This window comes from Desmodus rotundus, chromosome 3 (genome assembly GCF_022682495.2).
Source record: "Desmodus rotundus isolate HL8 chromosome 3, HLdesRot8A.1, whole genome shotgun sequence".
In the NCBI taxonomy this organism is placed as follows: Eukaryota; Metazoa; Chordata; class Mammalia; order Chiroptera; family Phyllostomidae; genus Desmodus; species Desmodus rotundus.
The window spans coordinates 81,633,863-81,649,367 of NC_071389.1; the positions used below are offsets into that span (position 1 = coordinate 81,633,863).

Sequence of the window (15,505 nt, forward strand, 5' to 3'; positions counted from 1 at the left end):
GTACTTCTATTCAATTGTCTTATATATAAGAATTAAAAAATATTCAGTGAAAAATCAGAACAGATAAAACTCAAGTCAAAATGATTTTTTCTAGGATTTAGGATCCTGTAGAGAGGAGTTTTTTTAAAAACAAACAAACAAACAAACAAGAATATTTGGATATATCAGTGACTGTGAAGATGCAAACTTACTTACATCACAGTGTGAAGAAGGAAATTACTGCAGGTGCAGTGGGCAGAAAGAGGTGCTTTTCACATGTCTCCTAACCTGACAGAATCTAGTTTCTTGAGTTTAGTTATTAAGACTATAATAGACTTAACACTATAATCAACACCAAAGGACAATATCAAGGTTAAGTATTTTTTATGATTGTCAACAGTTTCATTACAAATCATTAAGCATATAAAAGTCAGTCTCAAATAATCATTGTGTGAAGACATAGAATTCCTCTCATAGTATTTTATTAGAATAATAAATATTAATATTATATTATTAGTATTCAATCTAGAATATTATTAAAATTATAAGCAACTACTTATCTTTAATTAATTGATGGAAATGAAAATTCTGGTGGGTAAAAAATATTACTAATATTGTGCTTCCTGGTACTCTGAAACTGTATTTGTGTTTTTATATAAATTCAAGTGTCTTAACAAGTTATTCCAGCCAGTGTTTATTAAGGACTTACTAGATGCATGGTGTTACTCCTTTTGTCCCTTGCTCGTTAATTTGCATTTATCCAGATCTCTAACCCAGGATTGGGAAACGAGGCTAGAGAATTTAAATTAATTAACTAATACATGTTTAGTGCCTTTTCGATTATATAGTATTTATTATCTGAATTAATCCTACCACAACCTTAAGAGGTAATTATTGTTACAACAATTTTCCAGGTGAGAAAAATCAGAATTTACAGAGTCAAAATAACGTATCCAAAGGGACGTAGTCATAGGTCCTCCAGCTCCCCAGTCTCTCTTACCCCAGCCCCCTGGATCCTAAGTTAACACATAGAACAATACCCAGCACAAAGTGAACACTAATAAGCGCTTTACATATATCAATTGATTTAACCCTCACGATTGTGTGTTCGTTTCCAACAAATAATCTACCTCTGACATCTTACTCTTCCAGCTATATCTTTTTGAACCTTAGTTGAGCAACATAGAACATAGTCCTTTCTCCTTGGTGTCGTGAAATACCATCCACCCACACTGACAGCAGTTAAGAAAGATTTCTTGAAGGTGATGGCAGTGGCTGGGGAAATGCTTCAGCACAGCTTATCACTGCAAATACCCTAAAGTTGGATTTTAGATCATCTTTGCCCTAAAAGTCCATGAGATGGCTGTGACTGGGAAGGTTTCACTGGCCAATCACTCCTCAGTCCCAGCCTTTTTTTGTCCTTGCTGGCCCTTCTCTCCTGTATTATCTCAGCTTCCCCAGCATCTCCTGGTTCCTAGGTCCCTTTCAGATATGTTTTATGTACTTCATTATGAAGAGCAACATGTTTTTCCTTGACTTTTAAGCACCCTCTTCAGCCATGTACTGAAGGCTACTCTCTACAATCAAATGGGTTCATCAGAGGCGTAGCTAAAGCAAAGACACTTCTCTCTTAAAGTTCCGCCCTTGGCTTTAAGGTAACATTTTTTTCCCTCCCCAGTTAGCTGTCAGGTAAAGGAACAGTAAAACCTTTGCAAATCAGGAATTACCTGTTTCGTTAGCACTCTGAAGCACTGTTCAGTTTAGTCCCACGTCAGTGACTTTTGCTGAGTCCTGGAGTAATGGCAGGGTGAGTTTATCAGTGTGAATTGTTAGTGCCATACTTGTTATTCATCTTTATGATGAACGGGAAGGATCTCACTAGACAAAAAAATTAAACAGTTTTACTTTCCAGAAGAGCGGTAATTATGTGGTATTTTTGTAGGTTTCTTTGGACCCACTTTGAACAGTTTTATCCACATTCTTATGTACTCCTACTACGGGCTCTCTGTGTTTCCATCGATGCGCAAGTATCTTTGGTGGAAGAGATACCTCACGCAGGCTCAACTGGTATGTCCTCTCTCCTTTCAGCTCTTCCCCGTGTGAAGCTTCTAAATATTCTCATGGATGGGGAAAGGTAATAGGAATCCCAGGCTTCTTACACATCAGAGGCTTTTCCATGTGTGATGAAGCTGCCTATTTTCTCTTAAAAATGGCCTTTTAAGAATGAAAGGCATAAGAAAGAATGAATAAACTAATTGCACACACAAAGGACTTTTGTGTATTCAAATATCCTTTGTGTATGCAATCAGCTTATTCCTTGCTTTGAAATATAGGTGAATACTTTAAAATCAATGTTGATGTTAAATCTTTTTATCTAAATCATTTCAACTGCTACTTTTCCATGAGAAAATTAATGAGCAATTGTAATTGCTAACTAATACAACTTCAAATAAAATTTTTAGGTTAAGTAGTGGGCTGCTTTAGCATTTTCTCAGTTTGTTTTATTCCTGCAAAATTTAGGGAATAAGAATAGCTGACTTCTAAAGATACAGAACCTCACAGTGGTCAGGCGAGCCCGGCTCCCTCACCATGGCGCCCTTCTCCCACTCTCCTAGGTGCAGTTCGTGCTCACCATCACCCACACCATGAGTGCCGTCGTGAAACCGTGTGGCTTCCCCTTTGGGTGTCTCATCTTCCAGTCTTCTTACATGCTTACATTAGTCATCCTGTTCTTAAATTTTTATTTTCAGGTAAGTTAAATTGAAATATTCAGTGGTAAAACATAATAGACTATGTACTTACGCATTATATATTTGTTTAATTTTACCAATTAAATATTATAGGAGATGTGCTTGTTGATAAATTCAAATAACAGAGATGCACAGAGTAAAAAAATGAAACTTGCATTCCAAACTCATTTCCCATCAAATGAGGTCCTTCTCAAAGGATAACCACTGCCAGTCTAGTGGGCATTCTATTAGACATTTTTCAATGAGTACATATAAAGTTTTATCAAAAGTATTATGCATTTGCACATAAACATATTTGCACATATATTTGCGCTATGCTACCAAAGTCTGAAGTCTGAAAGTAACAAAAAAAGTGGAGGTTCAGCTGCCTGTCTCCACAAAAGCCAAACTGGTGAGGCAGATGCTGTTGTAAAAGGAAAGAGGTTTTATTCACGTGCTGCGTGATCTGCGAGAATGGCGGACTCCTGTCTAAAAGCTTACCTACTCCTCAAAACCAAGAAAAAAGATGTTGTCCAAAGTTCCTGTTCCATTTTAAAATACAGTTCTTTGAAGCTCACAGGAAGCTGCTAAGTGGTCATAGTCCACATCCAGGTAGCATAACTTGTTCCTGGCTGCTGTTCATTTCAGGTTCCCTCTTGGAACCTGCATGTGGAGGCTACACAGCCATGGGTCATGAGGTTGCTAGGGCTGCAAGGTCATATACTCCCAGGAAAGAGGATATGAATGCACCAGCAAGTGCATCCGCAGGTGGGCAAGAGAGAGCCAGAGAGGTTCCCTTCAGGAGGCCATGGGCCTTAGTAGCCAGGTGGCCCATGGAGAGAAGAGGTGAATACACCATGTGAGTCCAGGTAGAGAGAGAGATAGAGAAAGAGAGAGAGAATGTGTTTCTTTGTTCCCCTGGGATTATATTAGCTTGGGTGTGGGATGGACCAGGTGCTTTCTCAAAAAAATAACCAATGAACTTCCTAAATTTTCATGTGCTTTGGTTGGGCCCACCTCCCAACCAATCCCTTCTTTCTCCAGTCTAGACTGACAGGCTTCTTTGGCCCAGAACCTCCACCTGCACCATTTTGATTTCTATGGAGCATGTGCTTGCCTTCCCCTGGTTCCAACCCAAATCTGCTAGCGGAAGTGGGGAGGGCTTTTTTCTCTATCCAGTCATCTTGCTAACCTTTCACGGCTCAGTGTAAGAAGCTGCCACCATCTTGGCCAGTGGGCAGACTCCCCTGGTGCTCTGGACAGACTGTCTCCCGGTAACAAATGGAGAAAAACATAGGCCTAATGAGTCTAATATTGAAAAACTCCATATCGGCTACAATGATGTGATAGACTGTTTATCTGAAAAAAGATTATTTTAAGACAAAGCAGTATGCAAAGTTTACATTGACTTTTTCTTGAGTGTCATTTTCTTTTTAATTAACAATTTAAAGGGAGGAGTGCTTCAGAATGCAATTTCAAAGCAACTCTGTTATATAAGAACTGATGAAAGTGGTAACAGCACTGGCCTCAGGTGGTTGCAGGTTTAAATTGCTCTCCTTTGTGGGCTGGAGAAATAGCAAACGTCGTGAAAGAAACGAGAACGTACGTTTATGTTCAAAACAGTACTTCTGAAATCGTATTTAACTATATTTTCTTCTTCAGACAAGTGCTTTCTGATTTTTCAGTTTGTATTTGCTGACGGTCAACCCATAGTGGTTTTTACAAAGTACGACTGTGGGAATGGAACTTTGGAAAGCTTTGCAGCTCTTGTGTTTCTGAAATTAGACTGGCTAGGCTTTGTCTGTTATAAGAGATAGAAGTTTCAGAATTTCTGAAGAAATAACCATTGATAGAATCAAACAAAGCCACAAAAACAAAAGAATTTAAAAAGCTGACTGGTAAAGGAAAGCTAAGGGAGCCATTTTGGTGTTGAACCTTGAAGAGAAGTGGACGGACGACCCAGCAGGGGCCCGCAGTGGTACTCAAAGCTTTAACTCTGCTTGTTGGTTCAATTGAAACTTAGTCTGTCAAAAATGAGTATATTCTTTTAGTCTTAACCCTTAAAAATGAGATGAGATCAGGTGTTTTGTCAGAATAGCAAATAGATATGCGAAAATCCAAATCAAGCCAAAGACCCAGGTACTAGTACTTTTAAAATAACAGGTAGCACTTTTTCGCTTGAACTGTATTATTAAAAAATTAGCCCTTAAATAAGTCATGGGGATGTGATGAACAGCGTGGTGACTCTAGTTAATACTGTATCGTAGATGCTGAGAGAGTAGATCTTCACTGTTGCCATCACAAGGAAAAAGTCTGTGGTGACGCATGCAAACTGGACTTATTGCACTGGTATTGCCACAATATAGACAACTTTTGAATCATTATGTTGTATACCTTAAACTAATACATGTCAATTATACCTCTATAGAAAAAAATTTTAAATCCTTTCCAAGTAAGCAACTAATGCAGAATAAATTGAATAGTAACCCCATAATGCATTATTACTGTGCTGATAAGGTGAAAGAAACAGCCTTTCATGAGGTTTCATACATATGTCCTCTTTTCACCCTATTTTTATTTTAACCAGAAGCTTAAAAAATTTCATATTAAAAATAAGAATTCTTATTAGAGAGTCCAGTATCCAAGCAAAGCATGCACTGTTTTAGACTCTACCACTTGAGAGACAAGGTTTTATTAAAGAATCCTTTTTTCTTTCTTTTTCTCTTCAAAATGTTACACATCCAACAGACATACCGAAAAAAGCCAATGAAGAAAGGGATGGAAGAGGCACCAGCAGGGAAAGAAGTTAAGAATGGGTTTTCCAAAACCTACTTCACTGCAACTAATGGAGTAATAAACAAGAAAGCACAGTAAACGTCAAGTAACAGACAAAGCATATAAAATAGCCTAACAGATTCACTTGTTTTTAAGGCAAGGATTCAATCGAAAGTTACATATGTTTTAGCATAAACTAATTTTTTTTGAGTTTATAAATCATTTGTACCCAGAATGTATTAGTATCTTGCTATTAGGTTAATCTGTTAACTGAGTACTTCTGTAAACACTGAGGTGAGGCTGAGCTCTGTAGACCTCAGACCTGGTGCAACATTCTCTCACTTTCCCTCCTCCCCCCAGACTTAACCCCTCACCAGAAACTGTCTTCATAATGCCTTATACACACACAAAGCCAGGAAACACAGAGCATTGTTTTTCACGGCAAGTCTTCAAATTAAAAGTTTAGAGTTTGGTTCACATGAACATGTTTAAAAGAAAATGTTACTTATCTCCTAAATACAGGGTATGTTGTAGTCTATATTAAGCAATAATTGTCAGTGCATAAAGTAATTAGTCCCTCTGTTCCTCTAGGAATCAACCCCAAAAGATATTAAAATAGGATCATAAATGGAAAATCTAGCAAAACTTTCTCAAGCTGTGTGTCTGTCAAATTCCCATAACCACTCCTTATTTTCAGCATAGGGATATGGTAATGAAACTTGTATATTTTTTAAAATTTTGAATGTTAGTTTTTCTTGAAAGAAAAAAAATCTGCCAAACCCTCATAGCTCAGGGGCTTTGAATAGTTGTTCCTCGGTTTTAATTATTCATGTCTACCTCTCATGTTAAGTTGCCCTAGGTTAGATAGAGACAATGCTCAGTATTTAAAAGCAGAATCTAACTAAACCTGGCTGCCCACTTCTTTCTGAACAAGCACTCAAGTCCAGTCTGCCCTCTTCATTGGAATGATATGCCACTGGAACATTTCTAAATCAGAATTAACAGAGTAATTGGGGGAAAAGAGACATTGAATTTGTCAACTGTTTGTTGTGAACCTGTTTGTGAATATTATTCCCAAATAACCTGTTACCAGTCTTTGCAGGTTACGTTTTTGGAAATAGGAACTAAAAATTGGAGGACTATACAAAGATTTCAATACTCAGCCATCGGCTGGTAATGAGCCACAATGAAAAGTGCCGATGTGGCAAACTCAGCACACCTTTTTCCAGCTCAGGTAATATAATTTGTGCCAAGAATTAAGCTCAAAAGCACAGGAAGTCGTTAATGGCTGTCCTTCCTCCTCTACATGTGGGACTGTTATTCACTATTACATTGTACCAAGAATGGAAATAATATTTTCTGAAGATTTGATGCTGATTTATCCCCTATAAAATGACTATTTATCCCCTATACCTTCTTTATAAACAGTTTAGGTCATAATGTTGACATCAAATGCTCAAGTGTCGGAAGGCATTGTCGCTGTTGCCCCAGCACATTCCAGTCTGTTGGGGGGTGCCTTTCTGTCCTTTTCTGCTTTCCCCCCTGAACTCTAGTTTTTAAATTACTTTTCCTGTTTAAAAAGTAAAAACACTGACTTTTGTACTGATGCTGTACACTGACATTGTGCTGACTTTTTTATCTTCCCTTTCCTGTAAACTACCCTCTCAGGATTCTGGCCCACCTTTTGGAAGGTGACTGACCTGAGACAAGTCTTCTTGGTGAAAGTGTTGGGCCCTGTAACATTCCCTCCTCTACTTGTTGATCGATTTCTATTGAACAGACATCTCTACCTGGTACCACTTACCCTTGGATTTATTTTTGTAAATGGTTTTCTAAAGCCAACTTGTTCTAGGGTGCTTAATGCCCACTTTCGTCACATTATTACTGTATTGTTAAAAGATTTATTCTCTTACAAAAACTCATCACAAAACAAGGGCTAGCTTCAAGTATGACTGTTACTATTGCTCTATGACAAACGCAAGTTGGACTAAGGAGACAACCTGTGGAGCAGCTGGACTCTGGTGCAGTTTTAGGTATCAAACATGCGCTAAATCTGTTCTCAAAGGCCATACCCAGTAAAAATGAGATTCAGAGAGAAGACAGACGTCACTGGTCACTCAGTATATTCAGTTTATTTTTAATAGTCAACAAGTACCTAAAGTCTCAGCGCTCCTCCTCATACCTACAGTTCAGGAGGCTCTTGTGGGCTTCATAGCTGCAGAGCAAGGAGGGCTGCCATTACTCAACAGAATGACAAAACCAAGGGGCTCAGAGTGGGTGCAGCTTGGAACCTCTCAGATCAAAGGGGAAAACTTGGGTAGTTTACACTTTCACACTCAGTATAATTACAGGTTTCAGTATGCTTATTTCCAATTGGGGTTTAATTCTAGAAAAGCTTAATAAAACACTTGTAGCGTTAAACCATTCAAGGGCCAGTTAAATTACACAAAGCTATGAAATCTTAACCACAAAAATTAAATCAGGTAAATATTTTCACCTGTCGTTAAGTGTTACAACTTTAAGAAACACAATGTTTACTTTTAATGTGATTTTCCTAAAATGAAACTATTTTTAAATGTCTGTATTACCTGTTAAAAAATAGGCAATGAGTTTTCCCAAATAAATTTTCTCTTACTCATAGGAAAATGAAAACATTTAAATGAATACCACACCGTGTCTGTTAATAATTCCCCCAATTTTTTAAATTAACAAAACAAAACATTTACTTAATATAATTAAAAAGAAATTTTCAACTCTTCAAAATTATATATTGGACTATTTAGGCATTTGGGGGGATAAGTTCCTTCACATTCCCATGAGAAAAATATTTCTTATTTCTATTTTAAGACAAAGCAGCATATACTGTGATGGGCAGCACAGCACTTTGTGTGTGAGAGACCATTCTGGTTCTTTCTAGTATTTCCACACTGTTTCCTGATCTTTCTGGGGGCTTCCTTATTTGGGAAATTAGAATATTACTTTGTGGATTTTCTTTTGAAAGTATTTATATCTTAAGAACATAGTATCATGATTGGGGTGGCCAGAGGGGCAGGAGAAGCCATTTTTCTTGGTAGATAGCGAAAAAGCATTCTGTATGATTGTTGTATAATAAATTGATTTTTACACTAAAGTAAAGCATATTGTGATTTTTCTCATCTGGTTCAAATAAGTTAAAATGTGTGTCTGCATGGGATTCCAAATAACTCAGGGTTTTTTTTTACAATAAATTGATATTTTAGCAATTAATTTTAGATGTTTAATTTTTCCTCCAATAAGCAGTGAGTTTTTTTAATATGTTATTGCCTTTACCTAATATTCATATGCAAGTTAAACTATTTCATAAAAGGGTCATTCACAAGAAAAATTTACAACCAATTAGATAAGCAGAGGATATAAAGGTATAAAAAGCAAATTGCTATATAGAATAATCTGGGAGGAACACTGGGTTGGTTGAGGAGACTAAATCCGACACAAACAGCATTGCATGATGCTCTGAAGCCCAGGGCTCCCTTTGCAGGGTGCCTGGACAGGCAGAGAGGAGGCTGTTGCCACTCAGGAGGGTTATGGGAGCAGAGATTTGACCATGTTGTAGGGCAAGATCACAGATTGGCATTGTGTCAGTGTAGAGAGTAGAGTTTTGAATGTGATATTAAGGAGAACAAGAGCCCGGGCTGGTGTAGCTCAGTGGATTGAGTGTGGGTTGTGAACTAAAGGGTCGCCGGTTCAATTCCCTATCAGGGCACATGTCTGGGTTGTGGGGCAGGTCCCCAGTGGGGGTCATGGGAGAGGCAGCCACACATTGATGTTTCTCTACCTCCTTCCCTTCCCTTCTCTCTAAAAATAAATAAATAAAATCTTTTTTTTTTAAAGGAAAACAAGAAATAGAACCAAAAAAAGTTACCAAACATGTGCTCAGAGATTGCTTATGAAATGCTTCAATTCCTGGAGAGTAACAGGGCTGGGGCAGGCAGGATTTATTAAGGGAGGGCAAGAGGGAATGGAAAAGAAGGGGGAAGGGACGGTGGCACTGTAGAGGGGAAACTTCATGTTCCCCGTCAGAATGGGGGCTAGAATTTGGGGAGAAAGAGTTGGCGTTTTTAAGAGCCTTCTCCTAACCTTACGGGCTTTCGTTATTTTAAACAGTGGGTAGAACCAAGTCATTAAAATTTCATGCTTAAAAATAAAAGATAAATCCTATTTCTCTATGACAATGCGTAGTAACTATTGCAAATTAAAAGGTGCTTATAGCTACCCTGGCTGCATGGCTCAGTTGGTTGGCATGTCATTCTGCGCACCAAAAGGCTGCCAAATTGATACCCAGTCAGGGCACTAGGCCAGGTAGGGGGTCGGGTCCCCTGTTGGGGTATGTGCAGAAGGCAGCCGATTGATGTTTCTCTCTCACATTGAAGTTTCTCCCTCTCCCTCTCTAAAAATCAAGGGAAACATGTCCTTGTGTGAGGATTGAAAAATAAATAAAAATGTGCTTATACATGATAAATATTCACCTAAATAAGTTTCATAGTTTATATAAAAAGTGTATTTTTATTACACCAGGCTTTTTTTCAAAATCAAATTACATTCATGTATTTAAGGAAGCTTTCCACTCCAGGACACACACAAAAGTAATCACTCTTACAAGACTAATTGCAGTCACCTAAAATATCCCTTGACCTTCAGCACACTTGACTTCCAGCTATGAAGGGGAAAATGCTATTGTTTTGTAGGTCATTTTTCTGCCTTAAGAAACTGCTCTGAGAGAACATTGGAATGACATCAGGAGAAGTAAATCTGAAATTCATGCCCTCATTGAGCAATTTGTAAATGCAGTTATTACGTCTCTTAGGAGCAACCCACTGGAAGCCTGTTAGGACAGTGTGTCTGAGGCCAAGTCACTTTTGGCATTCAGGCAAAGCCCAGGCATGCTGGGTGCCCTCCAAGCTCTTGGCACACGCCTTTCCCTTGTGCACTATAGTCTCTAGTCTTGAGATGGTGCCTGTGCTCTTGTATTTGCCACAGTTTCCACCAAGCATTTTGCCTTCAGCCTATTAACCTAGCTGATCCCTAAAGGCATTTGAATCTGTGAGTCCTGACCATTGAACAACAAAAGGAGAAATTCTGCGCAGATTTGCCCAAGTTGGTGTCATATACTAAGAGGGAAATGAACTTAACATTCCTCTATTCCTCTTGGCTGTGATCCTAGTAGTAAATAATTAGAAGTTGCAAATTTCTTTAAAAGACTTAACCATTCTTCTTAGCATACTTTATGTACAACAACCCTTTATTTTTTCTTAAGCTAATTTAGTCCTGCGGGCTTTGATACACTCTGGAAATAGTAGTGTTCAATTGAAAAATTAATCAAATCTACATTGTCAGTGCTTTGTGTTACACTAGAGAGCAGAAGTGACCCCAATGAAATGTCTGCCCTTGGAGTTCATTGTTGGGAACTGCCTTACTTCCCCTGCCTGACTTAAACCTGAAACAATGCCAGAGGTGGGTGCAGCCCTGTGCTGGAAAGGGCGAGTTTCTGGGCAATAAGGCCTATGAAAAGAATGTATAAAATCCTGTGAAACCTGCTTTGCTGAGAATACCCTCAATTTAAATGATAAGGGTTCAAGCATAAAATGACTTTGTTTCCCAAAGTTTTATGGCCCTTTGGCTATCTGACCCTGACTCAGAATAAGCCCTCATAGTTCTTTGAATGTTATCTGTTGTTTGATCATTACTGCCTAACAATGATTGAGATTTACGTATATGCCCTGTATTCCTATGCAAATTAAACCCAATAAAATCCCATTGAGGAACAGGCTCAAGGTCCTTCTCTGAGAGATTGGCCACCTTTCCTCCCCAAGCAGATCATGTCTTGGTAGACTTATTCTCATCTGCGATGGCTGGCAGTGGGGGTTGCTCTGCTGGACACAGCTCCCCTACAGTTCACAGTCTGATAAAGTAGATGGAGAAACATTTAGTTATAAAATAATAGAAATATTGAAAACAGCTTACCAAGAAAATTTTTCTAAAGGAGGGAATGCCTGAGCTTAGTTATGATGGGTGAGAAATTCTCCAAGTAGACAAGGCAGGAACTTTGAGGAAATTCCATAGGTAAACACAATTCTAATAGGAGCCACCACTCCTTTAACAAGTATTCCTTGAGTGCCTCCCATGGGCCAGGCATTGCCCCAGGGGTTCCAATAAAATAGTGAAGAAAACAGACAAGGTCTCAAGGAGCTTGTGTCTAGTGGACACCTCCTAGCAGGAAAACAGTCATCACATTCTGTAAGAATGTGCTATTTGTGTTAACTGTGAAACATGTTAGCATTCACACACATCATTTACATGGGGTACTGACTATGACTGCTGAGACCACTAGTTACTCCTCAGTATGTTCTACATATATGCATAGACGTGGCATTAGGGTTGTGGGAGTGATCAAGCAGTCTCTGTTAGGCTGTTGCCATTGTGTCTGAAGTTGAAGCTTGAAGTCCACAGAGCAGGCATTTGGGAGGGAGGATGGATGTAGAGTAGGGAGATTAAGAGCAAACCAGGACCCACAGCATGAGCTGGCCCATGAAGACAGACTGAAACCCAGCAATCTGGTTGCCTCCAAGCTCGGTGATGAGTGTCCTGCAGGAGCCAGGGTCTGTGTCACACAGCCAGGCACACCTCTGGCCCGTGTCACAGGGCTAGGCACACAGCTGGCCTGTGTCACAGAGCTACACATACACCTGGCCCAGAAGGGGGAGCTGGTGGAGGGTGGGGAAGGGCAGAGAAGCCCCAGGCCCAGGTGCTGCCTCACAGCAGGGAGTCTAGTTGGCAGATGGGCAACAACTCATATTTGCTACCAAGTAGCAGTCTCATTACTCTGCCTTCCAGATCTCCCACTGGTCCCTCTGTGGCCAACTCTAAGCAGAAATATTAAAGAGGAGAGATTCTGAGAAATGTAGCTCAGCCTAGCCAAGTTGACACATTTCAAATTCACCATATCCTGTTATAACAATCAAAAATGCCTATGCCTGAGCCACATAAATACGCCCAGTGGCCTTGTGAAAAAACTGAAAGACAAGCTCCTAGCTTACCTGAATTCCCAGTAAAAAGGGAAAGAAGTAATGACAGAGCTCTCATAGCACATTCCAGAAACTTCTAGCTGTAAAGAGGAGTATTAGGGTGATGGGTAGAAAATGAGGCCAAACATGTACAGCCTTGAATGCCAGGCTAATGGAGACACCATGGTATTCAGCAGGGGAATGATGTTTTAGATGAGTGTTGTGGACAGATAACCTGTGGTTATCGAAGAAAATCTAAGCTAGGTCATATAGGGTATCACTGGGTGTTGCCACAAAACTTTGAAGGGGGAAGAGCAAACTTAAGATTCTGAGATCAGGGAATGCAGTGGATGGGGCTGCCATGAGCTCAGCCGGGGAGAGTCTGGACTGGCAGGGCAGGGGCAGCAGAGACTGAGATTCAGCTGTGGACACATTCAGTCTAAGAAGCATGCACTACCCCCAGTTGGTACTTGTCTAATGGGCAGGTGTAAATGTACTGCCTGAAGTATAAAAGAGATGCTTAGAGGAAGAGCAGGCATTCTGTGACTATAAGGCCCAAAGCCACAGGAAAGATAGCAGAGCAGGAAGCTAAGAAAACCTGGGCCCCACTGGCAACTTAAATCTACTATATACCAGCCCTGGATAACCTCCCTCTGGGCAGCTGCTTACAGGAACCAGGGTTGGGGAGGGACAGGACCCCTCTTTGGTTTAGCTGCTAGAATCTGTTACCTGTGACTAACTGTAACATGTACAGTTAACTCACATTTTGTCCAGTTCTCCATTAGGGCTGGGAATTAGTCTAATATCTTTAGCCCAGATTACTCCTTTCTCCATATCCTCTTTCAGTACTATTTTGATTAGGAGATTTGTTATTTTTTTTCCCTAAATTAAAATAGTTATTTTTGCCCGATTATGAAAGTCATTCAAGATCTATGATCTTGAGATCAAGATCAAGATCTCTTTCTTTTTTTAAATTTTATTTATTGATTTTAGAGTGAGAGGAAGGAAGAGAGATGTGTTTTTCCTCTTACTTATTGCATTCATTGCATTTTTTTTGTTTGCTTCTTGTATGTGCCCTGACTGGGGATGGAACCTGCAACCTTGACATATGAGGCCAGTGGTCTAACCCAGAGTTCCCCAACCTTTTGGGCACCAGGGGCTGTTTTTGTGGAAGACTGGGGCAGAGGAGGAGGGAGGGGAGGAAACAGGAGGCAGAACTCAGGTGAGCAGGGGTTGGGGCTCCTGCCCCATCCAACCAGGCTACGCAGCCAGAGCTTCATTGGTCAGCTCCTTCTGATCCTCTCCTGGCAGCTTCATCTCCCTCGCCTAACTTCAGTGCATTGGATTTTTTTCATGAGACTTCTCTCTACAGTTGTTCCCTAAATCAACTCAGCCAGACTTAAGGTCATCCCTCTGCCGTGACTTTCAGTTTCAAATATCCAGTTACCTACCTGACAACCTCATTCAGATGCTGGAATCACAAAATGAAAGTACATCATAAATCAAACTTTTAATATCTATCCACATCTTCCCCTCCCCTTACCAATAAAAGTGCACCTTTCCAAATTTTCACTGTCTCCTTAAATGATACCAACTTCCACCTGGAAGTGGTCCTTAATCCTTCCTTTTCCCCTCCCACCACATCTAATCTATCAACAACCCTCCTAGGTCTGTCTCCACTTGCCCACCTCATCCCATTCCCTACCCCAACACACACACAAACGACCTTGAGTATATTCCCTTTACTTTTACCCTTTTCACTTCAGCTGGAATAAAATCCAGTTTCCTAACCATGGCCCTAGATTCACCACCACTCACACCCCTGCCCCCAACTTCAGCTTAGACTACCCTGCCCTCACTCTTTTTGTTTGGCTCTCACTGAATTTCTAGAACATTCTAAGCTTCTTAAGGCCTCAGACATCAGTGTTGGCCTTTCCCTCTAAAATACTCTTCCCTGCTGTCCTCGATGTTGGGTCCACTCATCCTTCTAATTTTAGCTCAAATATCACTTCCTTAAAGAGATTTGACTTGACTCTCCTCCTTCCACACTATGAGGGTCTCTCTTACACTTTTTCCTTCTTAGCACTGACCACTATCATGAATTCTTATCAGCTTACTTGTTTAACATCTGTGTATCTTACTAAAATGTACACTGTATGAGGTCAAGGACCTTGAGTATTGTTCTACCTCCAGCATCAAAGACAGTACCTGGCACCTAACAGATGCAACGACTTACTGGGAGAACGAACCTTCATATCCTCATCTAACATTGAAAACAAATGGGATCATGTTACATATGCTGCTTTGCAACAAGCTTTACACTTTACTCACTTTTAAATGTCTTCCCAAGTCAAATTGATATAACCTAAATCTTTCTTTTTAATGGATGCATGGCATACTGTATGAAGCTATCGATCTATTTAACCAAACTCTAGCTGGACGTTTAGGGAGAATTCCAATCTCCTCTGATTAGAATTGTTTCCAGGACACATACTGTATGTATTACTGAATAGTTCAATTTCATCTTCAAGATAATTTCCTAGAAGTGGAATTGCTGAATCAAATATCACAAAGCACAACTTTGGATACTAAAGGCATTTTTAAAAACCACCCATTTTATTTACTCTGAATAAAATGAAACCAAACACATGATCTTTATAATTACTACAGTCTTTAAGGTAAATGGAATTGGATTCTTATAAAAATGTATTGGGTTATGGCCTATTTAGGGAAACTAGTTCAGACCTCTAAATTGAAGAAAATATCAACTTGATGTCTATATAAAAAGCCCCATTATTAAATGCTGTGGGAATGAACAAAACAAGATTCAAAGAATCCATCTGCTGTTTAAAGTGATTGTATCCAAGAACAGAATAGTTGGTGGTAGTTGAACACATTCCATATTTACTTATTCTGTGGGCCTCACAACACTGGCGGAAAGCTCATGGAGTGGCTGGAGCATCCAGAGAAGTGTTGGGGCTC

At 39.7% G+C, this 15,505-nt stretch overlaps 1 protein-coding gene across 1 annotated transcript in view; it reads left to right on the plus strand.

Moving 5' to 3' along the window:
• The window catches only part of ELOVL2 (ELOVL fatty acid elongase 2), a 73,027-nt gene extending 64,414 nt beyond the window's left edge, over positions 1–8,613 (plus strand). Inside the window, exons 6-8 of the mRNA XM_053921218.2 lie at positions 1,922–2,046; positions 2,595–2,729; positions 5,457–8,613. Coding sequence (XP_053777193.1) covers positions 1,922–2,046; positions 2,595–2,729; positions 5,457–5,582 — 386 coding nt within the window. The 3' untranslated portion in view covers positions 5,583–8,613. The remainder of the gene's footprint in view (positions 1–1,921; positions 2,047–2,594; positions 2,730–5,456) is intronic.
• The last annotated feature ends 6,892 nt before the right edge of the window (positions 8,614–15,505 follow it).